Below are 26425 nucleotides of genomic sequence, written 5' to 3'. Positions count from 1 at the left end.
TGCATTTTCTATTGCTGCACAGCAGCCTGTCTTCCTTCAGTTCTCAATTACAACTGGTAACAGCTACAAATAGCAACTGTTGTGTGAAAATCAAAACTGGTGTGGCTACTGGAAATCTGAACTAAATCAGTTCACTGGAGATCAGTTCTAATATAGGCTCTCTGTCCCAAAACGTTTTCTCTTTCTGCATATGCTTCTAACTGATGCACCATCGATAACTCTAGGAGACCGGAAGTGAATGATAGGCTTTTATTAACAGCGAAAAGGGAGCACGACCATGTCAAAGACTGAGGGAGGAGCAGTGCCCCAATCGCCTTTATACAGGGGTCTGTGGGAGGAGCCACAGGAGCAGTCAGCAGAGGGGCGTGTCCAGACAGGTATATGTAGTTTACCACACTAACCTGTTGAGTTTTTTTTCTGGCATTTTTTTTTTTGCTTTCATTGCAGCTATTGGGTAGTGCATTGGTGAACCTCAAACCATGCAAATTTGACTGTGCTACCCAACCTTCATTAAAGACTATTAATTTTGTTACTGAAGCATATTCACGTAATTAACAGTTGCAACTTGAAATTGGATTCGTGACTGGTGTGCTATACTACTTTAAGGATCTGCCAAATATAAATTGTTTATATGCTCAATCTATTTTGAATAACATCAATGCTTAAAAGTACAATAAATAGAATTATGACCACCTGCTGACAAATGTGGATATTTCTTCATCCAGTCAGCTGGGAGGAGAAGAATCAAGTCTGAATCCCTTTGATTAATGTTAATCAGCAGGTTGATCAAAGATAATGCCAAGTGGCTCCATAAATGTGAACATTAGTTCAATATTCCACCCTTCTGATGAAACTCAAAATATATTATGTAAAACAAAGGATTTAAAAATATTGTGTTTCCTTTAACATTCAGGTCTTTCATTTTCTCCCTGGTGTTGGTGGTTTTGGTAGAAGAATGCATGAACCACTGAATCAAATACAATGGTTACATTATTCCTGACAGAACTTAAAAAAAAGTTGAACAATACATCAATTTCAAATTTCAATCAATTTATTAACTATATTGAATTACTTGATAAAACGTCCAGCACATTAATTTGCGGCTGCAGAATTTGCTGGTTATTGAAATTGGTAGCTAGTCAATTCAATGAACAATTGCATTAAATGAAAGCTAAATGCAACCATCTGTATGAAAAACTTACCTGCTTTGTTAATTTCTTTTTATTCATCCTACCTGGGGATAAAATAAAGCAAAAACCACACTTAGATAAATGTATAAATAAGGACAAACTATAAAATGACAGAACTATATGTTGACATGGCTGGTTAGCTGAAAAGGAAACCAAAGATATCCTTAGGAATAAATGTGCAAAGTTTCTCACCGTGCACAGTGGTTCCCACAAACTAGACTGCAGAAGAGGTAACTGTGCTACTTAAGGAGGAAGAAAGAAAGCAGATTATAACAAACCAGTTAACCTGACACCAGTGTTTGGGAAAATTCTAGAATGTATTTTAAGGAGGAGGGAAGAGGGCATTTGAGAAAATAATAGTTAGGCAGAGTAACTAAATATTAATGGAAATCATGCTTGACAAATCTACTACTTTTCTGAGGTTGTAACCAGACAGAATAGATAAGGAGGGACCAGTGTATGTTGCATTTAAACTTTATGGAAGGTCTTCGATTTAATCAAATCAGAGCACTTTAGAGTATAGACAGAAAAACAGAGAGAAAGAATAAATGGATAATTTTCAGATTGGGAGGAGTTGACAAAAGGTATGCCACTCAGGTTGATGTTGTACCTGCAACAGATCACAAAGCACATGAATGACTTGGATGAGGGGACCAAAAGTAAGAAATACAAGTTTGTTGATGGCTGTGGGAGTTATGAGGACAATGCAGAGTGGCTTCATGAGGCTCCTGCAACACGTGACCTCTCAACAATTCCACCTCATTTCATCATGCATATTGTCCTTTCAGTTCAATGGCATTTCAGCCTCTCTTAATCTTTCTTTCCTGATTAACCTATCAAATTATTTTTATTTCTCCTACCTCAACCTTTCCATGTCATGCCATCTTTGTTCATTTCCTTGTATTACCCTCCAATCACACAATCCTAAAACCACTTTCCCTATTTTTCCAAGTGTGAACTCCCAATTCACTTCTGCATACACTAACAAAATTTTAAGTCACAGTCATAGAGAAGTACAGCTCAGAAACAGGCCCTTCGACCCATCCAGTCCATGCCAAACTATTAAAACTGCCTACCATCTATGTACCTATCCAAACTTCTCTTAAATGTTGAAATCAAGCTTGATGCACCACTTGCACCAGTAGCTCGTTCCACATTCTTATGACCCTCTGAGTGAAGAAGTTTCCCATCATGTTCCCCTTAAGCTTTTCTCCTTTCATACTTAACCCATGACCTCTAGCTGTAGTCCCACTCAATCTCAGTGGAAAAAGCCTGCTTGCATTTACCCTATCTGTACACCTCAATTTTGTACACCTCTAAAACATCTCCTCTCAAACTTCTACATTCCAAGAAATAAATTCCTAACCTATTCAATCTTTCCTTGTATCTCAGATCCTCCAGGTCCGGCAACATCCTTGAAAAATTTTCTCTGCATTCTTTCAACCTTATTTACATCTTTTCTGTCAGTAGGTGACCAAAACTGCACACAATACTCCAAAATGGGCCTCACCAATGCCTTATAAAACTTCAACAAAACATCCCATCCCCTGTACTCAATACTTTGATTTATGAAGGCAAGGCCAATGTGCTAAAAGCTTTACTATGTTTTTCACCTGTGACACAACTTTCATTGAATTATGGACCTATATTCCCAGATCCTTTTGTTCCACCACACTCCTTACTGCTCTACCATTCACTATGTAAGACCTAGCCTAGTTGTTCTGAATGAAGTGCAACATATCACACTTTTCTGCATTAAATTCCATCTGCCATTTTCAGCCCATTTTTCCAGCTGGTCCAGAACCTGCTGCAAGCTGTAAATTTTCCTTGCTGTCCACTACACACCCAAATCTTGGTGTCATCCGCATATTTGCTGATTCAGCTAACCACGTTATCATCCAGATTGTTAATATAGATGACCAACAATGGACCTAGCACTGATCCCTGTGGCACTTCACTAGTCACAGGCCTCCAGTCAGAGAGGAAACCATTCACTGCCACTCTCTGGCTTCTCCCACAAAGCCAATGTCTAATCCAATTTACTACCTCATCTTGAATGCCGAGTGACTGAACCTTCTTGACCAGCCTCCCATGCGGGATCTTGTCAAATGCCTTACTATAGTCCATGTAGACAACACCCACTGCTTTGCCTTTATGAACTTTTCTCGTAACTTCCTCGATAAACTCTATAAGATTGATGAGACACAATCTACCATGCATGGAGCCATGCTGACTATCTTTAATCAATCCCCGTCCATCCAAATACTCACATATCCAGTCTTTTAGAGTACCTTCCAATAATTTTCCCATTACTGATGTCAAGCTCAGTGGCCTATAATTACTCTTTTCTCCCCAGAGGCTACCTGGCCTGCTGAGTTCCTCCAGCATTTTGTATGTGTTGCTATAATTTCCTGGTTTATTTTTAGAGCCTTTCTTAAACAGCACTGGAACAACACTGGCTGTCCTCCAATCCTCTGGTACCTCACCTGTTGCTAAGGATGACATAAAGATCTCTGCTCAGACCCCAGCAGTTTCTGAACTTGACTCCTGCAGGGTCTGATGGATCACCTTGTCAGGCTCTGAGGATTTATGCACCTGAATTTGTTTCAAAATAGCAAACCCCTCTTCTTCTGTAATCTTTTTAGGATCCAATCCTATACTATCTATACCAAACTACATTGAGATATTTGGTATATACTATACCAAACCAATCCTATTGCAATCCTTTTGTTCTTAACGTATCTGCAGAATTGCTTAGGACTCTCCTTCACCTTGTCTGCAAGGGCAACCTCATGTCTTCTTTGAGCCCTCCTGATTTCTTTGTGTTCTCTTGTATTTCTTATACTCCATAAGCACCTCATTTGTTCTTAACTGCCTATACTTGATATGCACCTCCTTTTTGTACTCAAATAGGGCCTCCATCTATCTTGAAAACCAAGGTTCCCTAAACCTGTTATCTTTATTTTTGATTCTGAACTCTCAAAATTTCACTTCTGAAGGCCACCCACCTACCAAGTACACCTTTGCCAGAAGACAGTCCAACCCAATTGCTAGATCCTTTCTGATACTCTCAAAATAGGCCTTTCTCTACTTTAGAATCTCAAACTGCAGACCAAACCTATTTTTTTGCATATTTATTTTGAAACTAACGGTGTTGTGATCACAAGATACAAAGTGTTCCCCTGCACAAACTTCTTTCACCTGCTCTGTTGCATTCCTTAATAGCAGCCTGGCTTTTAACTTTAGATTTTGCATGACATCTCTGCAGCTATCATCTGCCCAACCACATTGTTATTTCCACTTCTGAAGCTTTCATCCCAACCAAAACATCCCTATTATTTTCTCATATCCCACCAGCTCTAAAAGAATATGACAGGAAGCTAGTTTAATTATATATGGCCAGGTCTGTCAGAACCACCAAAAACATTTTCAGTTAAAATACTTGTCTGTCAAAACTGCTCAGGATTTCAAGATCACCTCAGAATGCAAGGATAAAACTGAGCTTTTCTCTACTGAAGATTACCTCCCATGTTGTTCAGTATCTAATCCAAAATCAAATGTGAGAAGGTCATGTACTTCTTTTTCACTAAGGAGTCTATACTTGGTTATGTCTGCCTAAACAGTATATCAGTGTTTTCCCTAGTACCCCGTGCTTTACCCCATTTTTCTGTTTACCCCTTGATGACTTTTCCAACACCCTGTTTTTCATACTATTCATTGTGCATAATTCACTTAGAGAATAAAAATTACTTTTATAGTAAGGAAGCAGAACACGAGACAATATACCACCTTCCACTTACTTAAAACCAGTAGAAGTAAAAAAAAGAATAAAGTAATACAAACTTGAAATCATCATACACAAAACAATACCTAGTTCAGTGAGAAATATAAGCTTGTTTAGCTCATTATGCTGTCTTAAATAATGGCTGTGAGAATTTTTTTCCCCTTGGTTTACCATTGCACTTCCCAAATCCACTTGCTTCTGAGTTCACACCTGTTTGCTAACAGTCTGTTAGCTAAGAGCATGTGATGGGGATAGTATTACATGTTAAGAAGGCTCAGACTCAGATACAGATTGAGGGGAACTTCATAATGAATAGTTTTTACCAGTGTGAAGCACTGCTGAAATGTAAATTTCTCAACTTAAAAAGACCAACCTTGGTATATTTTAAATATTGATGCAATAATATTTAGTTAGGATTTAAAAGACACCAGAATAAGGGAGGGCAACATATTACATTTTTTACCTGTGAGTACTGAAATGTACTTAACTGGAGAAAAATAACTTTTACATAAGTGATTCTGATAATTAGCACAGGAATCTGCTTGTATGCTTTATCAAGTTTATTGGACATGGAAAAACACATCTGAGATGGAGTGTGAGAGTGTATTAATATAATGTGTCTGTGTGTCTGGCTCAAGTGGCTTGCAAGGTGGCAGTTAATAAGAAGAGTACATTGAACAAGACCCTTGGGAATGGCAGTGGAACAGTGGAGTAAAATATTGGCGTCCCTGTACCTCCCTCATAGGGAGTATTTGAAAAGACTTATGCTGACCAGTTCTGCAATTCACTAGATATAATCTCTATGGAAACTCTGTCAACATTATTGAAGACTGGTGGTTACAAAGCCAAGAATTTTATTAACATTCCCTTCTTAAGACCAAGAGGATTGATATTATTGTTGGTCCTGTTCATCTTGTGATCCTTCCTGTTGGTTAAATTAAAAGAAAAACTTTTGCCAGCACCTTAGCAAATTTGTCAATTTTATCTCCTTGCCACACTTTCTAGTCTGACAACCGACCCTGTCTCCTTTCTTCCGAGTCCCACTTATTTCCAGTTTCTAATCTCTTTTTCTGGCATCCTATCCCTATTTTCTTCATGCTGAACATTTACCCACAAGATTTATCTCCTGTTCCTTCCATCCTATTCCCAACTCTCCTTCCTAGTACTCATTCAGGAGATATTGTTAATACTTCCCTTAGCAACATTATCCAAAAACAGTGTCAGTTTTTACCTGTTTACTGATATAATCAAAACCTGCTTTATGATATCTTGATTCCCTAGAATCTAATTTGTCAATCACCCTATCTAATATCCAGTAATAAGCTCCAAATAAGTATGGGGAAGACTGAAGCATTAGCTTATGGTCCATGCCACAGAGCCCATTCTCCAACTATCATCTCTATCTCTCTCATTGGTCTCAAATTGAGCAAGTTTTGGCCTTATACTCAACCAGAAGATGAGCTTTAAGCAATATTCCCACATTATCACTAAGATTGCCAATTTTTACCTCTAATACACAGCTCATCATCTTTTTTTTGCACTCAGTGTGCTCTGGATGTTACTCACCTGTTACCCATTCATGCTTCTGTTACATCTAGATTTGACTATTTTGACCTACTCATCTTACCCTCTGTAAACATATGGTCATTTAAAACTCTGCACTGTGCTCCAAGTTGCACTAAGTCCCGGTCACCAATCATCCTTGTTTATAATGACCAACACAACATCAGTTTTCAGACATCTCCCAGCTCCATTTAAACAATATCTTCCTGATTTTAAAATTTCCATTCTATTTTTCAAATCCATTCGTAGGCTCACCCTCTTTATCCACATCCTTCTGAAATATCTGACCACCTTGTTATCGTTGAAGCTAATTATTCATATGTTCAGCTGCCAATTCATTAAGCTCTATCACACTCCCTGTCCTTCAACCTTTCTTTCTCCTTCAATAATCCTCAAAATCAACTTTTGACAGGTCTTAAACGAATGCCCTATTACCTTCTTATATGGCTTGTCAACAGTTCATCATTTCCCTAAAGAACCGGGTAAATAGAGTTGTCATGAGCAGCACAGCTCTCCTGCAATATGGACTTAACAACCTCTAAATTCAGTGGTAGTTTATCTATAAAATGTTTTGCTGACATTGCTAGCTTGTAAGAAGCTCAAAGGAAGTTGAGTAAAACTTTGGATTATTTGGTGCCAGGTAGACGACATTAGATGAATGTCTTAAAAAAAAGGGACATGATTATATACTGTAGTATTTTGTACTACTTACCACAGATTCAGGTCACTCAAACTAGTTGGGTCAGCCAAAATTTATGTCCCACACGAGCTTCCTCTTAGTTATCTATTTATTTATTATTAATTTATTCATTCTTATCCATCAATATGTATTTTCTTTCCCTCCCTCATCTCTGTTTCTTCAGTTGCTCCTTGAAAAATGCTAAATGCTAATTGCTTCAAGTGTTCCTTGAATGTTAGCCTGACTAAAGCTGCTGGCTGGTTCAGAACTGAAGAAGAATTAAAATCATTTGACCTTAACATCAGCAAAGAGCCAGTGGATGGTTACTTAGTAATATTAGGCAATAACGTAACCAAAAAGAAACTTCAATGTTTGGGGGTCAAATCTGAGCACAACAGAAGCCAGCACAATAACTGAGCTATTTTCAATAGAAGTAGCATTTAACATTGAAATGGCATTCACAGTATAATACACATATAATATAATAATATTCACATTATAATCTCCAGTGAAACTGTTGAGTTGTACTATTCCTGAAAGGGAGAGGCGGAGCAAAGATAGATTTTGGCCAAAAGATGGACAGACAGTGGCTCATTTACAACTAAAGAAAGGAATTGATGGAAAAATGGGTACAGGCCTTGATAGCAGCTTTATCACTCTTTTGTGAAGAAAAGAATGTTCATATGATGGGGAGGAATCTAGGCTCATGACATGGAAAACTGAAACACAAATTAAATACTGTTTGTGTATTTTGTTAACGTAACGTCACACAGATGCCAACTGCATTGCTCACATAAACATTAAGAATATTAGAAAGTCACATCAAGATTTATGTCATCAGGCAGGCATTTCTGTTGGACTGCATCACTGAAGCAATTGTATTTAATAACAATAACATCACTACTAGCAATTCTTTGATAGGAAAACAACTACATATAGGTTTAAACAAATTGTAACCCAGATAGAATTCTGCATTTATGTTTCCTTTATTTTCTTTATGATTACTCCTGAGCTAGTGCAGAAAGAAATTACTACAAAGTAAATAGAACTATAAAATTCCCATAACTAAATTTAATAGGCATTCTAAATACTATGTGATTACAATTGGCTACTGATATATAAAAAGCGGCCAGTGAGTGAGTGGGCCAGTGAAGGAGTGGAGATTTGAGGCTTTGACTCGAGAGGCTTCGACGAGAAGAGGTTGAGGACAAGCTTCACTTCAAATGAGGTAAGGCCAGGTAAGTTCCTTTCAAAGGAGAAAGTTTCAAAAGTTGAGGCAAGTATTGGGTAGGTCATGGCAGCTGAGATTGGCCCTGTGGTTTGTTCATCCTGCGGCATGTGGGAAATCAGGGATACTTCCAGTGTCCCTGACGACTATGTGTGCAGGAAGTGTGTCCAACTGCAGCTTCTGACAGACCGCATTGAGCATCTGGAGCTGCGATTGAATTCATACTGGAGCATCTGCGATGCTGAGGAAGTCGTGAATAGCACGTTCAGTGAGTTTGCCACACCGCAGGTAAAGGCTACACAGGCAGAAAGGGAAGGGTGGGGGCCACTAGACAGTGTAGCAGTAGGCAGGTAGTGCAGGAGTCCCCTGGGGTCATCTCCCTCCTAAACAGATAAACTGTTTTGGATACTGTTGGGGGAGATATCTCATCTGGGGAAGGCAGCAGCAGCTGAGTTCATGGCACCATGGGTGGCTCTGCGACACAGGAGGGAAGGAAAAGGAGTGGGAGATCTGGGGATTTGATTGTAAGGGGAATAGAAAGGCGTTTTTGCAGCCGCAAAAGAGACTCCAGGATGGTATGTTGCCTCCCTGCTGCAAGGGTCTAGGATGTCTCTGAGCGGCTGCAGGACATTCTGGAATGGGAGGGTGAACAGCCAGTGGTTGTGGTGCACATAGGTACCAACGATATAGGTAAAAAAAGGGATGAGGTCTGACAAGGTGAATTTAGGGAGTTAGGAGATAAACTAAAAAGTAGGACCACAAAGGTAATAATCTCTGGATTACTACCAGTGCCACGTGCTAGTCAGAGTAGAAATAGGAAGATATTTCAGATGAATACGTGGCTTGAAAAATGGTGCAAGGGGGAAGGATTCAAATTTCTGGGGCATCGGAACCAGTTCTGGGGGAGGTGGGACCAGTATAAACAGGATGGTCTGCACCTGGGCTGGAATGGAACCAATGTTCTAGGTCAGGCATGGGCAAACTACGGCCCGCGGGCCATAAGCGGCCTGTTAAGCTTTTTAATCCGGCCCGCAGAACTTGATGAAATTATATTAATAAACCTTGTTAACGTTTTTTCCCCGCAATTCTGGCGTTTTCCCAATAGATGATGCACTCTATATACATTTGTGGCGACCCATTTCCTGGCACATCCGAACCGGCTCACAATTAGCCAGCATTCCGGCTAAGGGGGATAGCCTGCGGGGATTTGCAAGCACAGAGCTTTGGAGCCTCTGCGCCATGAGGGGGGGGGGCAGGTTGAGGGAGGCTTAAAAGTGAGGCTGGGGATTTCGAATAAAGTATTTTTCTTCGACTGCAGTTACCGACTCCGTGTAGTAATTTTAGCGCTGCATGTAGCACACCGCTACACATTGACCTTTGTTGAGGTGCAGCGTATTACTCCACATTTGCGCTTTACTCTTTGTTCGGCTCGACCTATTTGTGTGAACAGGCGTTCAGCGTCATGAACATCAACAAAGCCAGCCACAGATCCAAGTTAACTGACCAACACCTCAGATCCATCCTGAGAATCGCCACAACAAAACTAAATCCAGACTTTGATGCGCTGGCTAAAACGGGAGACCAACAACACTGTTCCCACTGAAATTAAAAATAAGTTTCTTCGTTGTGTTATGTAAAAAAATGCATTTGAAAATAATTTTTTCAATAAGCCTTACATGTTACATGTCATTTCTGTTAAGTGATGGACATGAGTAGTGCGCAGGTGCACGTACGTTCTCAAAATAAAAAATGCGCTCCAGATCAAATAACGCGCTCCGCATACTGGCGCGCTGTCACTGTTCTGTCCTTGTGCTGGTCGTTGAGTTTTGGCACAGGGGACAATTGAATAAGAAGGAGCAGGACAAGTAGACCTGCATCTCCTACCGTTTTTGAAATAAAGACAGTCAGGAGGAGAGTGATGATGATAATATCTTGAAGGATAACAGAATTTTCAGTGCTTTAAAATAATAACTGTTACTATTAAAAAAAGCTGTATTTTGTTCATTTAATTTTCAGTGTTTTAAAAGTCATTTCAATAAATAGCTAAATACCATGGGACTTCAAAGACAGATATTTTGTTGTAATGCATTTGTTCATTTTCAATTGAAATTAAAGCACATGTTTTCTACATATCCCATGATATTTTATTTTCTCTTATGAGGTGTATTACGAAAACACTCCGTCCATCTGCTCCTGGTTTGGCCCCCCTGTCAAATTTTAGAACCCTTTGTGGCCCACGTCAAAAAGTTTGCCCACCCCGTCCTAGGGGGAGCGTTTGCTACTGCTGTTCAGGAGGCTTTAAACTAATGTGGCAGGGGGATGGGAACAAGTGCAGAGAGACAGAGGGGTGTAAAATGAGGGTAGAAGCAAAAAGTAGTAAGGTGAAAGTAAAAGTGGCAGGCAGGCAGGCAAATCCAGGGCAAAAAGCAAAATGAGACACTTTTCAACATAATTGTATAAGGGCTAAGAGTGTTGTAAAAACAAGCCTGAAGGTTTTGTGTGTCAATGCGAGGAGCATTCGTAACAAAGTGGATGAATTGAATGTGCAGATAGTTATTAATGGATATGATATAGTTGGGATGACAGAGAAATGGCTCCAGGGTGACCAAGGATGGGAGCTCAAGATTCAGGGATATTCAATATTCAGGAGGGATAGACAGGTAAGAAAAGGAGGTGGGGTAGCATTGCTGGTTAGAGAGGAGATTAAAGCAATAGAAAGGAAGGACATTAGCCTGGAGGATGTGGAATTGATATGGGTAGAGCTGCATAACGCTAAGGGGCAGAAAACACTGGTGGGAGTTGTGTACAGGCCACCTAACAGTAGTAGTGAGGTTGGGGATGGCATTAAACAGGAAATTAGAAATGCATGCAATAAAGGAACAGTAGTTATAATGGGTGACTTCAATCTACATTTCAATTGGGTGAACCAAACTGGTAAGGGTGCTGAGGAAAAGGATTTCTTGGAATGTATGCAGGATGGTTTTCTGAACCAACATGTCGAGGAACCAACTAGAGAGCAGGCCATTCTAGATTGGGTGTTGAGCAATGAGGAAGGGTTAGTTAGCAATTTTGTCATGCGAGGCCTCTTGGGTAAGAGTGACCATAATATGGTGGAATTCTTCATTAAGATGGAGAGTGACATAGTTAATTCAGAAACAAAGGTTCTGAACTTAAAGAAGGGTAACTTTGAAGGTATGAGACGTGAATTAGCTAAGATAGACTGGCAAATGATACTTAAAGGGTTGACGGTGGATATGCAATGGCAAGCATTTAAAGATTGCATGGATGAACTACAACAATTGTTCATCCCAGTTTGGCAAAAGAATAAACCAGGGAAGGTAGTGCACCTGTGGCTGACAAGGGAAATTAGGAATAGTATCAAGTCCAAAGAAGAAACATATAAATTAGCAAAAAAAAGTGGCACACCTGAGGACTGGGAGAAATTCAGAGACCAGCAGAGGAGGACAAAGGGCTTAATTCGGAAAGGGAAAAAAGATTATGAAAGAAAGCTGGCAGGGAACATAAAAACTGACTGTAAAAACTTTTATAGATACATGAAAAGAAAAAGATTGGTCAAGACAAATGTAGGTCCTTTACAGTCAGAAACAGGTGAATTGATCTTAGGGAACAAAGACATGGCAGACCAATTGAATAACTACTTTGGTTCTGTCTTCACTAAGGAGGACATAAATAATCTTCCAGAAATAGTAAGGGACCGAGGGTCTAGTGAGATGGAGGAACTGAGGGAAATACATGTTAGTAGGGAAGTGGTGTTAGGTAAATTGAAGGGATTAAAGGCAGATAAATGCCCAGGGCCAGATGGTCTGCATCCCAGAGTGCTTAAGGAAATAGCCCAAGAAATAGTGGATGCATTAGTGATAATTTTTCAAAACTCCTTAGATTCTGGATTAGTTCCTGAGGATTGGAGGGTGGCTAATGTAACCCCACTTTTTAAAAAAAGGAGGGAGAGAGAAACCGGGGAATTATAGACCGGTTAGTCTGACATCGGTGGTGGGGAAATGCTAGAGTCGGTTATCAAAGATGTGATAACAGCACATTTGGAAAGAGGTGAAATCATCGGACAAAGTCAGCATGGATTTGTGAAAGGAAAATCATGTCTGACGAATCTTATAGAATTTTTTGAAGATGTAACTAGTAGAGTGGATAGGGATGAGCCAGTGGATGTGGTATATTTAGATTTTCAAAAGGCTTTTGACAAGGTCCCACACAGGAGATTAGTGTGCAAACTTAAAGCACACAGTATTGGGGATATGGTATTGATGTAAATAGAGAATTGGTTGGCAGACAGGAAGCAAAGAGTGGGAGTAAACAGGACCTTTTCAGAATGGCAGGCAGTGACTAGTGGAGTACCGCAAGGCTCAGTGCTGGGACCCCAGTTGTTTACAATATATATTAATGATTTAGACGAGGGAATTAAATGCAGCATCTCCAAGTTTGCGGATGACACGAAGCTGGGCGGTGGTGTTAGCTGTGAGGAGGATGCTAAGAGGATGCAGGGTGACTTCGATAGGTTAGGTGAGTGGGCAAATTCATGGCAGATGCAATATAATGTGGATAAATGTGAGGTTATCGACTTTGGTTGCAAGAACAGGAAAACAGATTATTATCTGAACGGTGGCTGATTAGGAAAAGGGGAGATACAACGAGACCTGGGTGTCATTGTACACCAGTCATTGAAGGTGGGCATGCAGGTACAGCAGGTGGTGAAAAAAACAAACGGTATGTTGGCATTCATAGCAAAAGGATTTGAGTACAGGAGCAGGGAGGTTCTACTGCAGTTGTACAAGGCCTTGGTGAGACCGCACCTAGAATATTGTGTGCAGTTTTGGTCCCCTAATCTGAGGAAAGACATTCTTGCCATAGAGGGAGTACAGAGAAGGTTCACCAGATTGATTCCTGGGATGGCAGGACTTTCATATGAAGAAAGACTGGACCGTCTAGGCTTATACTCACTGGAATTTAGAAGACTGAGGGGGGGGATCTTATTGAAACGTATAAAATTCTAAAGGGATTGGACACGCTAGATGAAGGAAGATTTTTTCCGATGTTGGGGAAGTCCAGAACGAGGGGTCACAGTTTAAGGATAAAGGGGAAGCCTTTTAGGACTGAGATGAGGAAAAACTTCTGCACACAGAGAGTGGTGAATCTGTGGAATTCTCTGCCACAGGAAACAGTTGAGGCCGGTTCATTGGCTATATTTAAGAGGAAGTTAGATATGGCCCTTGTGGCTAAAGGGATCAGGGGGTGTGGAGAGAGGGCAGGTACAGGGTTCTGAGTTGGATGATCATCCATGATCGAAGGACCGAATGGCCTACTCCCGCACCTATTTTGTATGTTTCTATAAAATCAAAATTTTTCATTGCTGGTGCTTATTGACTTTTATACAGATACATAATAGGTACATTTATAGAGAGACAGTGCTTTGCTTGCTATTCAGCTAATGCCATAATAATACCTTTCTAGAATTTGTAGATATTGTTTTTAACTTCCTTTTGAAATGCATTTGAGCAATTCCCACTTAAGGCCCTAGATTCCAAAGAGTTAAAACTAAATGTAAACTCAATAAGCAATTCTAGAACTATATGAAAATCATTGCTGCCAAAATATGAATCTATTCTTTATATTCTTGTTGACAGGACATAGTTCCATACTCTGAATCACTGGCAGTCTTATATTTATAGAGCTGAAACAAATAAGGTGCTGCATTTTAATACAGCATCCCAAAGAGTGAAATGATCTCTAGCATTAATAAAAAGAATAATTTCTGTGTTGTAGACAGCTTTTTCCAGACTTCACACCATTTGCTACCACAAGTGAGGCACAGTGCATCACACTAGCACAAGTGGGGGTCAAAGTGAGGAGCGGGGTTATACTTGTAGCATTTATTGGACAGCTACCATGAGAATCCAAAAGTGAAGAATAATTAGAAAAAAAAGGAATATCCCCATTTGAGACATTTTAAGATTCCATGAAATAAAAAAAGACAGCTTATGTAATATGAAACTGCAAGATTCCAAGAAGCTATCAGTGTCAGGACATTGTAAAGCACACTAAAATCTGCAAAAGAACCATTTTATGGATTTTTCATCTATTGCAGTACAATTGTTGAAAGCTTATGTATGTTAATTCTAAATTATCAACACGTTAGGTGATTGACTAGCGGACCTTTGAAAAAGAAACAAGCACATAGCTATCAGGAGGGACTTTTAAGAACCAGTGGTCCCAAGGAATAACATTAATGTAAATGGCACCATGCTTTTAATGTAATGAAACATTCAATGGAATGCCACAAGAGAGCTATTAAATATAAAATCACATTAGGAGATATTAATCAAATAATCAAAAACCCTGATTAGGGTGAGTTTTAGAGAGCTGGAATAAAGTAAAACAGCACTGAAGTTTGCGGATGCTGAGGCTAGGACTGGAAGTTGAATTAAGGCTGGAAGAGGTTCCAGCGAAAGGGAGGATCACAGCGTGTTATTTTGTATCATTGCATAAAGATAAACATTACCAATAGAACAAAGTAAAACAAATTATAAATTGTTGTATTGTTCACATGTTGCAAAAAAAAAAATAACATGACCTTGTTTTACCAACTATTCCTGAGTGCAGCTTTTCTTTGAAAAGGCTCACTGGATGTTGTATGCGAACAAGATGGATACCCACTTTCAGATCCCAAAGGGGTAATACACTGTTTCAAAGTATGTATACATTATACAACCTTGAGTTTTGCCTTCTGACAGGCAGCACAAAGCAAAGAAACTCAAAGGAACCCATTGAAAAAAGACCATCAAACACCCAGTATGCAGAGAGAAAAGAAGCAAATAGCACTGAGAACTAAAGTTTCATGGAAATGACAAAGCCAGGCATCACTGCAGCCTCAGTTCAGCACCGGACCTGACACCCTGACCTTTTCAATCTGGCCCAGTGCTAAAATCATTCAAACATTAGTTCCTTCCTTCTTCTTGGACCACTCTGGTGACTGGACCCCACTTCCATGATTCAGACCGTACCCGACCTTTCCAATTCGGCCTGGTGCTTAAATCAATCAAACCTCATGTTTTTTCTCACTCTTAGGGACACCTCTACTCTGCCTTACGTCTGTTTGACTCTCCATTGTATGCAGTGATCATTATTAATAAAGTATTTAGCTCTTTATTTTGTTTGTCACTGATAAGTAGTTGCTGGGCTTCACCGCCGGTATCCTGTTCAAAACCGCCCAGAGTGCGGTCTGACCAGTGCCTTATTAAGTCTCAGTATCACATTTAGTTTTCTTGAAATGAATGCTAACATTGCATTTGCTTTCCTCACCTCTGATTCAACCCGAAAATTAACCTTTGGGGTATCCTGTTCAAGGACTCCCAGGTCCTTTTGTGCCTTTAATTTTGTATTTTCTCCACACAGTCTATACATTTATTCCTTCGACCAAAGTGCATAACCATACACTTCCCTGCACTATATTTCATCTTCCACTACTTTGCTCATTCTCCCAAAATGTCTAAATCTTGCAGACTCCCGGCTCCCTCAAAACTACCTGCTCCTCCACCATCTTTGTATCATCTGCAAAATTGGCCATATTGACCAAAATTGATCAATTTGTCATACAACATTGACATATAACATAAGAAGAAACGGTTCCAACACTGATACCTACAAAACACCACTAGTCACCGGCAAACAACCAGAAATTTATTCCCACTCTTTGCCTTCTGCTAGTCAGTTAGTCTTCTATTCATGCTAGTATCTTTCCTGTTCTACCATGGGCCCTTATCAAGTTAAGCAGCATCATGTGTGGCACCTTGACAAAGACCTTCTGAAAACCTAAGTACACAACTCCTTTGTTTATCCTGCCTGTTTGTTGTCCGTCAAAGAATTTCAACAGATTAGTCAGGCAAGATTACCCCTTTAGGAAACCATGCTGATTTTGGCCTACTTTATCATACACCTCCAAATATCCAGAAACCTGAATAAGGCCAACCACTGAAATCAGACTAACTGGCTTATAATTTCCTTTCTTCTGCCTCCTTCCCTTCTTCAAGGGTCGAGTAACATTCACAATTTTCTCGTCCTCTGGAACCATTCCAGAATCTAGAGATTATTTAAAGATCATTACTAATGCCTCTACAATCTCTACAGCTCCTCTTTCAGAACCCTGGGGTGTGGTCCATCTGGTCCAGGTAACTTATCTACTTTCAGACCTTTCAGCTTCCCAAGCAGCTTCTCCTTAGCAATAGCAAATACATTCCCTTCTGCCTGCTGGCACTCTCAAATTTCTGCCATACCACTAATGTCTTTCACTGTGAGGACTAATGCAAAATACACTAAATTCATCTGCCATTTCTTTGTCCCCATTACTACCTCTCCAGCATCATTTTCCAGTGGTCCAATATCCATTTTCGCCTCTCTTTTAATTTTTATACATCTCAAAAAACTATTGGTATACTCTTTGATATTATTGTCAAGTTTACCTTCATCTTCTCTCCTTATGGCTTAATTAGTTGCTTTCTGTTCATTTTTAAAAGCTTCCCAATCCTCTAATTTCCCACTAATTTTTGCTCTTATATGCCCTTTCTTTTGCTTTTATGCTTTATTTGATTTCCCTTATCAGCCATCGTTGCCTCATCCTCCCTTTAGAATACTTTGGGATGTATCTATCCTGCACCTTGCAACTTGTTCCCAGAAACACGAGCCATTGCTGTACTGCCTTTAGCCCTGATAGAGTCTCCTTCCAATCAACTTTGGCTAGCTCGTCCCTTTGTAATCCCTTTTATTCCACTGTAATACTGATACATCTGACTTTAGCTACCCTTGTCAAACTGCACAGTGAATTCTATCATATGATCATTGCATCCTAAAGGTTCTGTTACAAGAAGCTCACTAATCAAACCTGGGTCATTATATAAGACCAAATTCAGAATTGCCTTTCCCCCAGTGGGCTCGACTACAAACAGCTCTAAAAAACCATCTCTTGACAAAGAGTCTCGGCCCGAAACGTCGACAGTGCTTCTCCTTATAGATGCTGCCTGGCCTGCTGTGTCCCACCAACATTTTGAGTGTGTTGTTTAAACAACCATCTTGTTGGCATTCTATAAATTCCCTCTCTTGAGATCTTATTTTCCTAATTAATCTGCATATTGAAATCCACCTTGACTATTGTAACATTGTCCTTATTACATTCATTTTCTATTTCCTGCTGTAATTTATATCCCACATCCTGGATATGGGACTGCACAAGTCCCATCAGAGTCTTTTTACTTTGCAATTCCTTAACTCTACCCACAAGGATTCTACACTTCCTTCAAGATTTGGTTTCAATTTTTACCAACTGAGCACCTGACGCCCTCTGCCTGGCAATACAAGGTTAAGCTCCGAGCTATGATTTTCCTTCAGCCATGATTCAGTGATGCCCAAAACATCATACCATAAGGTCATAAAATATAGGAGCAAAATTAGGCCATTTCTCCCACCGAGTCTACTCCACTATTTCATCATGGCTGATTAATTTTCCCTCTCAGCCCCAACCTCCTGCCTTCTCCCCATATCCTTTCATGCCTGACCAGTCCAGAATCCATCAACCTCTGCCTTCAATACACATAAAAACTTGGCCTCCACAGCCATCTGCGGCAACGAAATGGACAAATTCACCTCTCCTTGGCTAAAGAAATTCTTCCTAATCTCTGTTCTAAAAGGACACCCCTCTATTCTGAGACAGTGTCCTTTGGTCCTAGACACTCCCACAAAAGGAAATATCCTCTCCCACATCCACTCTATCGAAGACTTTCAACACTTGATAATTAAGTCACCCCTCATTCTTCTGAACTCTATTGAATACAGGCCCAGAACAATCATATAATAAGCCGTTCAATCTTGGAACAGATTGTTATATGAAGAGTGTTTGATGGCTCTAGGACTGCATGCACTAGAATTTAGAAGAACCTCCTTTGAACTCTCTCCAGTTTCAGTACATCCTCTCTAAGATAAGGGACCCAAAACTGCTCACAATACTCCAAGTGAGGCCTCACCAGTGCTTTATAAAGCCTCAACATCACATCCTTGCTTTTACATTCTAGTCCTCGAAATGAATGCTAACAACACATTTGCCTTCCTCACCACCAACTCAACCTGCAAATTAACTGCTCAAAGACTCCCAACTTCCTTTGCATCTCAGATTTTTGAATTTTCTCTCCGTTTAAAAAATAGTCTGCTCTTTTATTTTTCCACTAAAGTGCATGACTATACACTTCCCAACACTGTATTACATCTGCCCCTTCTCCTAATCTGCGTAAGTCCTGTAGCCTCTCTTCTTCCTCAAAACTACCTGCCCCTCTATCTGTCTTCATATTGTCCATCTGCAAACTTTGCAACAAAGCCATCAATTCCATCAATTAAGTCATTGACATACAATGTAAAAAGAAGCAGTCCCAACACAGACCCCTGTGGAACACTACTAGTCCCTGGCAGCCAACCAGAGAAAGCTCCCTTTATTCCTGCTCTTTGCTTCCTGCCAATCAGCCATTACCTCATCAATGCCAGTGTCTTTCCTGTAATACCATGGGTTCTTAACTTGTTAAGCAGGTACACGTGTAGCACCTTGACAAAGGCCTTCTGAAAATCCAGTATACAACATCCACCAATTCTCTTTTGTCTATTCTGCTGGTTATTTCTTCAAATTCCAACAGATTTGTCAGGCAATATTTTCCCTTGAGGAAAATTGGAAAATTGGATCCTTATCAATCGATTCCAGTATCTTCCCAAATATTAAGGTGAGACTAACTGGCTTATTAGTTCCTTTTCCTGTCTTTCTCCCTTCTTGAAGAGTGAAGTGACATTTGCAATTTTCCAGTGTTCCAGAATCATTCCAAAATCTAGTCATTCTTGAAAGCTTATTACAAATGCCTCCACAGTCTCTTCAGCAATCTCTTTCAGAACCCTGGGGTGTACACCTTCTGGCCCAGGTAACTTGTCTATCATATTCCATATAATGCACGTATTCAAATATAGCACCTTCAGTCCTATATTCATCATTCAGTTTGATTTTGCCCCCATGTTACACTTCAACTTATCCTATTCACTACAATTATTCTCCTATCATTTGCCTGTCCTTCCTTACAGTCTCAATGCAGTGACTTGTATACCATCCTCAACTCTTTATCTCCATTTCTCTTTCCCCTGCCAAACTAGTGTAACCCCTAACCAAAAGTTCTTGCAAACTTGCCTACAAGGATATTGGTCCCCCTTGGGTTCAGGTGTAACCCTTCCATTTCCCCCAAAGTTATGACTCATTCATCTGAACCACCATCCTTGCTGGTCCTGCTCTTCAGATTTTTTTCCTAATTCCCTATACTCAGTGTAGGACCTCTTCCACCTTTCAACCCATGTCACTGGTGCTGATGAGCACCACGACCTCTGACTGCTCAGCCTTCCTCTGTGACATCCTGGACCCCAGCATCTGGGAGGCAATGCACCATCCTGGCTTCTCTTTCACAGCCATCGATTCTGCTGTCCATCCCCCTAATTAGCAAGTCTCCTATTGCTACCACTCTGCCTGACTTTAACCTTACCTGCTCAGCCTCAGAGCTGGCCACAATGCCACTGTCTTGGATACTGCTGCTGTATCCTGATAGATCATCCCTGCTTCTCCCCCCCACCCCCCAAACACCCCAGGCAGTATCCAAAGGGAATACTTCTTGTTAAGGGAAATGGGCTTGGAAGAACTCCACACTAACTGCTTATTCCCTTTACTTCTCCTGGTGGTCACCCATCTACCATCTGAAGCTTGTACTCTGGGTGTGTGCTGTTCAGTAAAGTCTCATCTGGTAAAGGTTATACTGCTAATGTTGTAGGGTATTTCATGTAATGGGCTTTCTGTAGAAGCCGTGTGCTTGCTGGCAGCACTTGGATTACCATTAAAGATAAAGACTGCTGGGGAATGTGTGTTATCCAGTCAGGAGAGCAGACCTGGGAGAAGGTTCTAGAGAAGGCTGGGGGAGCGGGTTTTTATGACTGACACCGGATTAAGTCGAGGGCTATGTTTGGTGAGAGACAAGGAGAGAAGATGCTGGGCAGAACTGGCCAGAGGATCTGTTCTGGTGGGAATGTGTGATTCGATGGAGCCCAAGGCGTGGAGGTCTACCGAGGATCGGTGAATATGGCTTTTGGTAGATTGAGCTCCAACATGTGCACTTTTGGTTGTTTTAATAATGGGCTCTTTTTGTTTTTATCTTTCTTTTCTTTACTAACTCTTTAGTTAGGTTAATGTTCATAAATATACTTTCTTTATAATTGTATGGAATGCGTGATTTGTTGTCTCTTGCTGATGGGTGATTGCCAGTAAATCACACAGCATTCACACAAACTGGGGTTTGGGTGGGTAAGACATCCCAACCTCATGGGATTGGCGGGCCCAAAGTTGTATACACCCTAAACGTACAAAGCCTGAGAAAGGTGGGTTTCTTGCCATGGAGTACAGTGGTGTTAGCGAGGGGTTAACAAGGCACATTTCCAGAGACATCCAGTAAAAAGTGGTTTCAGAGGTTCTCAGCCTCCCAGATAGTCTTGAGTACATCTAGCACCAGTTCCAGGTGCTAACGTTGGGTGTACTTCCCACAGGTGTAGACATTAGGGAGAGTGTTTGATACCCTGAAATCCCACAGCTCACAGGAGGAGCATTCCACTGCCTGAACTACCATCCCGCTTACACTTGATATACCTAAAACTTCTCAAGTTTAATTTTTAGGCTTCACCTGTTCTCGCCAGTGTCTGTTCTCACCCAGGCCTGTTGAGCCAAAGCCTGACCATTCTAACACCGGCCCACTCATGCAATGACTGCTCTGCTTACACCTCAGCTATTTTTATTGACCCCTTCTGTGTGCCTAAAAGATCGCGATGATTACAGACTGCTGAAAAGTTCCAAAACACTCCAAGCTCTTTAAACCTTGTGCAGCCTCACTGACGAATCACTTCTCCGGATTATGACATGACAACATATACAAGTAGGACTGAGTGAACAGATTTTAAATTCTGAATTGGGAATAATTCTGCATATGCAGAGCTCCAAAAAGCAAAGTTAAAAAATGAAAGTATTGCCTAAATATTAAGTCTTACTTGCACCTAAATGCGTGATCAAAACCAGATTATTATGTTTTGCGAAAGATGGAGCATTACTCGTCAGTAGCATCTCAAACAACTTACTCTTAAGCCAGCAATATTGCAGCTTTCTCTTGCCCTCACATAATTTTAAATATAATATCAGACAAAATGGATTTGTATATCCTTGGTATATAAAGAGTAAATAAAAAAAACCCATTATAGCCCAGAATTTATGGCAGTACTCTCGAAGAAAACCCCTCATAAAGTTCCAGTGATCTCAGTGGCAAAAATCTCTTTTCTTCATCTTTGTTGCTATGCTGCTATCAGGTATCAGTTTAATGGGATTTGCAGCGGCTAGTAGCTATGATGCTGCCAAACTGCTCTGAGGAATCAATCACATCAAGAATCCTCAGCAGATTAAAACACCATTTTAAATGAACTCTTTAAATGTACTGTATTTTATAAATTGTTAAATAAACATAGCAACATGCAAAGTAAACCTTTAAATAAAATATTTTATTTTGAAGTATTTGGCCGAGGAGATGACAATGCATGTACAAAAATATTAGTGATTATGGCTTGGTATACCTTTAAAAATTCACCAGGTCCTTATGTGATGAAGCATTACATTTTTAGGGGATTTCAAAGGGTGGGTAAGCCAAATCAACTTCTGCATTTTTACATTAAATTATGCATTTGTGAAAATTGCTAAGTCTCTGCCAGATTCATAGAGCAGTGGTGACAAACAGTAGTGATTTCATAATGACTAATTTTGAAATTCTGTACCACACTGTATCTAAATTCCCTGATTTCTGTTTACCTCCATAGATCTTTTAGAGCTATGAGCTCACATCCTACAAGTACACAGACGAATAGAGCACAGTATGTGGCCTTGGCCCATGTTGTTGTGCCAAACTACATAAACCTACCTCTTCACTTCTACACAGCCCATTCTTTTTAATTTCCCACTTTCTTATTTTAGTACAATCCTCATTACTAATTCACCATGCAGTGGAAATAATCTTTCTGTTCACTCTATTAAACCCTTTTATTCTAAACACTTCTCATTGTTCCTTATTATAACTTTGTCCTTCATAATTCTTGTTGCATTTTTCAGATTTTACAACTGTAACTTTCAATTTTGGTATTATCCCATTGCACTTAAACTGTAACATCTGCAGGACCCCAACATGGTTTCCATAATTAAAACCCATACTTGCTCATGATGCCTAAATATGGTATATTTTTATTTTTGTTTTATATCTGAAACTGAACTGTTATGAATATAATCAAATTATGACTTTTTCTTTAAAAATCTTGTGCACTTTCGTTTGTTTTGCCCAGACATCATGACAGAGGTCCTTCCATATTCTTAAATCACAGGTGTAGTCCCAGAGGTTAGTAGAATAATCAGTGTTATTCTTCCACTTAAGAAAGGCTTTACAGACATACCAAGAAATGATCGGATGCTGAGCCTTATATCAGCAGCAGGAAAATCACTGGAGAAGCTTCTCATATTCGCATCTACTCGCATCGGGAAAAGCAGAGATTTATTAGGACAATATCATGGCTTTGTATAGGGGTGGTTATGTTTTACAAACTTGATGAAGTTTTTTTGAGGAAGTGATGACTGATAAGGGTAGAACAGCAGAGTCAGCAAACATGGACTTTAGTAAAAATTTGATAAGGTCCCTCATGGTAGCTTGTGCCAGAACATTAAGACACATGGGAGCCATGCTGGATTGGTAAGTTGGATAAAAAATTGATTGGCCACAGAAGATAGTCATGGAGTGGTGTATTTCTGACCCAAGGTCTGTGACTAATAGTGCTCCACAAGGATCACTGCTAAGACCACTGTATTATGATAAATGATTTGCACAAAAATGTACATGGGCTGATTAATAAATTTGCAGACAACACAAAACTTGTCAGGGTTGTGGATAGTGAGGGAAGCTGTCAAAGGATTTAGCAGGATATAGACCACTTGGAAATATGGGCAGAGAAATGGCAGATGGTGTCTAATCTGGACAAGCTCTGCAGCTGTCCACCAGTCATCTTTCAGTTTTAAGTAGCAAGTTTAATCACCATTGGCCAGTTTTATGCTGACACTTATTATACCGATGTAAATGTAAATTACTGACAGCATTACTACTTCATTAAAGCAGTTCAGCTATTTCACATATTGCTAGAAGCCTTTTGTTGAGACAATGCTTTATTCTGACCATGAGGAAAAGTCAAAATAATGTAACATTTTTATATATTTCCACTGCAGGAATAGGAGGGTATACATGCAAGCTAACTGAAGGTTGATTTTGTAAATCAATGTGCGAGATCATTTTGTGCTGAAATTCACAGCTAGGATTTGCTGACCCTCACATGAATGGACTGAACAGATGAGATAAGTTAAGGGATAATGATTGTTAAACAATGTCAGAAATAGTCTAAGAATGATGTTTCAATATATTCCTTGTGATCTAGTGATGAATCAGAATTTCCAGAAGGAAATTTCCTTATTGTGACTCTGATACAGAGAGAAGACTTACCCTGAAAGAGCTGCTGGAAGGAGTCAGCTGTGTCCTTGTCTCCTTGTCCTTGAACACAAATAAATTTTTCTCTTTCTCTTTGTCTTAACTGGGTTAGTTCTCATCCTGCTCATTGTTAAGTTATAAAACCCTGAGTTGTCAATGTTATTCCTCAAGCCCATACCGTCTTCCTTTCTAAGCTCCACATTTTTTCTTTCTGTTCTAAAAATAGTCTACATGCTTCCTTCCTGCATTGATGACAACTACTTTCAACGATTGGAGGAAAGTAACATGGTGCATGGCAGATAATGCAAAGAAAAATATGTAACTAGGATGACGCAGAAGAAATGCCAAGGAAACTTTAAACGTGACAGGATTATAGTATTCATTAATGCAAGTTTAAAATAGGGAGAATAGTGTAAAAGTATGCTGTCATTTTAATACAACTCATTCAAAAATACACATCTTTCTTACACAAACCAGAAGGCAACTCATACCCAATAAACCAGCTGAAAAAAGATGAGTGATGTTCTTGGATGACCACAGAACACTACAGTAATCTGTTCAACTGCCCATTCTGCATTGGTTACTGGTGACCTAGTCAGTGGTGGGAATTTTGTGAACATTCAATTGAAAACTTGATGGGGAGGAAAAAGAAAAGATCCAAAATTTATGATCCCTTTCTGTTGTGAGTACCAACTTACTTGACAAAAACTGGAGCTAATTCCAACACATTATTGTTTAATCCAGGAATTGGAAATATAACTCAGAGCAAAAACATCAGATATTTACCTGGTTTTACATTTTTTCCATACAGTATTCTACATCTTGTTAAAATCCTTGGTCAAAACATAGGCAAAAGGGCTGAATTCTACAGATGAAGTAATAATGACTGAGCTTGATATCAAGACTTCATTTATAATGTAATAAAATGAACAGCTATCAGGAGCAAAATGCTTCAAGTGCAGACTCCTGATAGCACTGTGAAGGTAAATATGGTTGCTGTTGGTCAATCACAGATAATAACTGCAGGTGTTTCTAAAAGCAGAGCCCAAGTTCCAATATTCAATAGCTTTATCACTCATCTTTTGTCTTTCAATTAAACAGATATGGCAATATTCATTGATATCACTGTAGTTCAGTTCCACTTGCATTTCCTCTAGTAATGAAACAACTTATGTTTACATGTAGTGAGACTTGACAATGTTCAGACTTGGACTGATGAACACTAACGTTTATATTACATTTATGCCAGGAAACTCCCATGACATTCAGGAGCACTTTCTTTTGTCAAAACTTATACCTGCAATATTCTGAGAAACACCATTCATTTGAAAATGAACTAAGCGCATCATGAGCTTGCCATTCTGCACATCATTCTCCTTCTGAAGACCTCTATGCCTTTTCACAAATCAACTGCACTTTTACACTTGCTTAAGTTCCAATAAGAGTGAGAAAGCTTCGTACCATGTAAAACAAAACAACCCATGTCTTTGTTAACCTACATGCTATCTTAAAGATTCAACTTTCACCAATGCAACAACATTGCTGCATGACCATCTATAAAATGTGCTGCAGCAGTTCTCCAAGATTTCTTCAGCAAGTTCAATAAAATCACTAATCTCTACATCAACATCATTAATTGTCTGGATTAGATGGTTTCTGAAGCAGAAGATGGTCTCTAGCACAGGTCTGATTTCTTTAAGGGTACTTCGATGACCGATTAGTCTAAACCTTGAGTCACAGACATAAAGGATTGAGCTATTGCTGCTATCAGAAGGGACAGATGTGCCAGACATTTATCTGTGATTAAAATAATTTTTCCACAAAGTTGGCCATTTCACTTCTGAAGAATTTTCACCAGATAGAATAGTTATCCGAGCTATTTTCACCAGCTAGGCTACTTCTATTTTGTGATGGTGATGACAAATAGTTTGCTTTATCTTGACAATGTGAATCTAGTAGAAAATAAGGCATTTGGAAGCACCTTTAGTCTCCACTTCAAGTTATGCATCAAGTTAACTTAGATGCAGATCATCATTTTGTAGTCATTAGGCAAATACCCTAGAACTCCTTATCTAACAAGAGTGTGAGTGTTGCCGCTTCACCCAAACGTGCAGAGTTAAAGGAGGCAAATTATTGCAATCTTTTAAAAACAATAAACATTAATATCATCAGCATGTAAGAAATTAATTTAGAATACACCTATGCAATATGGAAATGAAAAGGCTACAGATACAGATCAGCAGTACTCTTTCTGAACCGACGAATCGTCCTTGCTGTGAAAATGTCAGCTCCACTTCTCTTTCTAGTTGCTGCTTGGCCTTCTATGTTAATTTATTTTTAGCA

General features: G+C 39.6%; 1 protein-coding gene across 1 annotated transcript in view; it reads right to left on the bottom strand.

The window, feature by feature from the left end:
- micu2 (mitochondrial calcium uptake 2) overlaps positions 1-26425 on the bottom strand; it is a 406323-nt gene that overhangs the window by 159363 nt on the left and 220535 nt on the right. Inside the window, exon 4 of the mRNA XM_059964209.1 lies at positions 1203-1234. Within this exon, the coding sequence (XP_059820192.1) occupies positions 1203-1234 (32 nt within the window). The remainder of the gene's footprint in view (positions 1-1202; positions 1235-26425) is intronic.

The sequence above is a fragment of the Hypanus sabinus genome, chromosome 3 (genome assembly GCF_030144855.1).
Source record: "Hypanus sabinus isolate sHypSab1 chromosome 3, sHypSab1.hap1, whole genome shotgun sequence".
NCBI lineage: Eukaryota > Metazoa > Chordata > Chondrichthyes > Myliobatiformes > Dasyatidae > Hypanus > Hypanus sabinus.
Note: the sequence above shows the minus strand (reverse complement) of the source record. Positions and strands in the feature narration are given on the sequence as shown.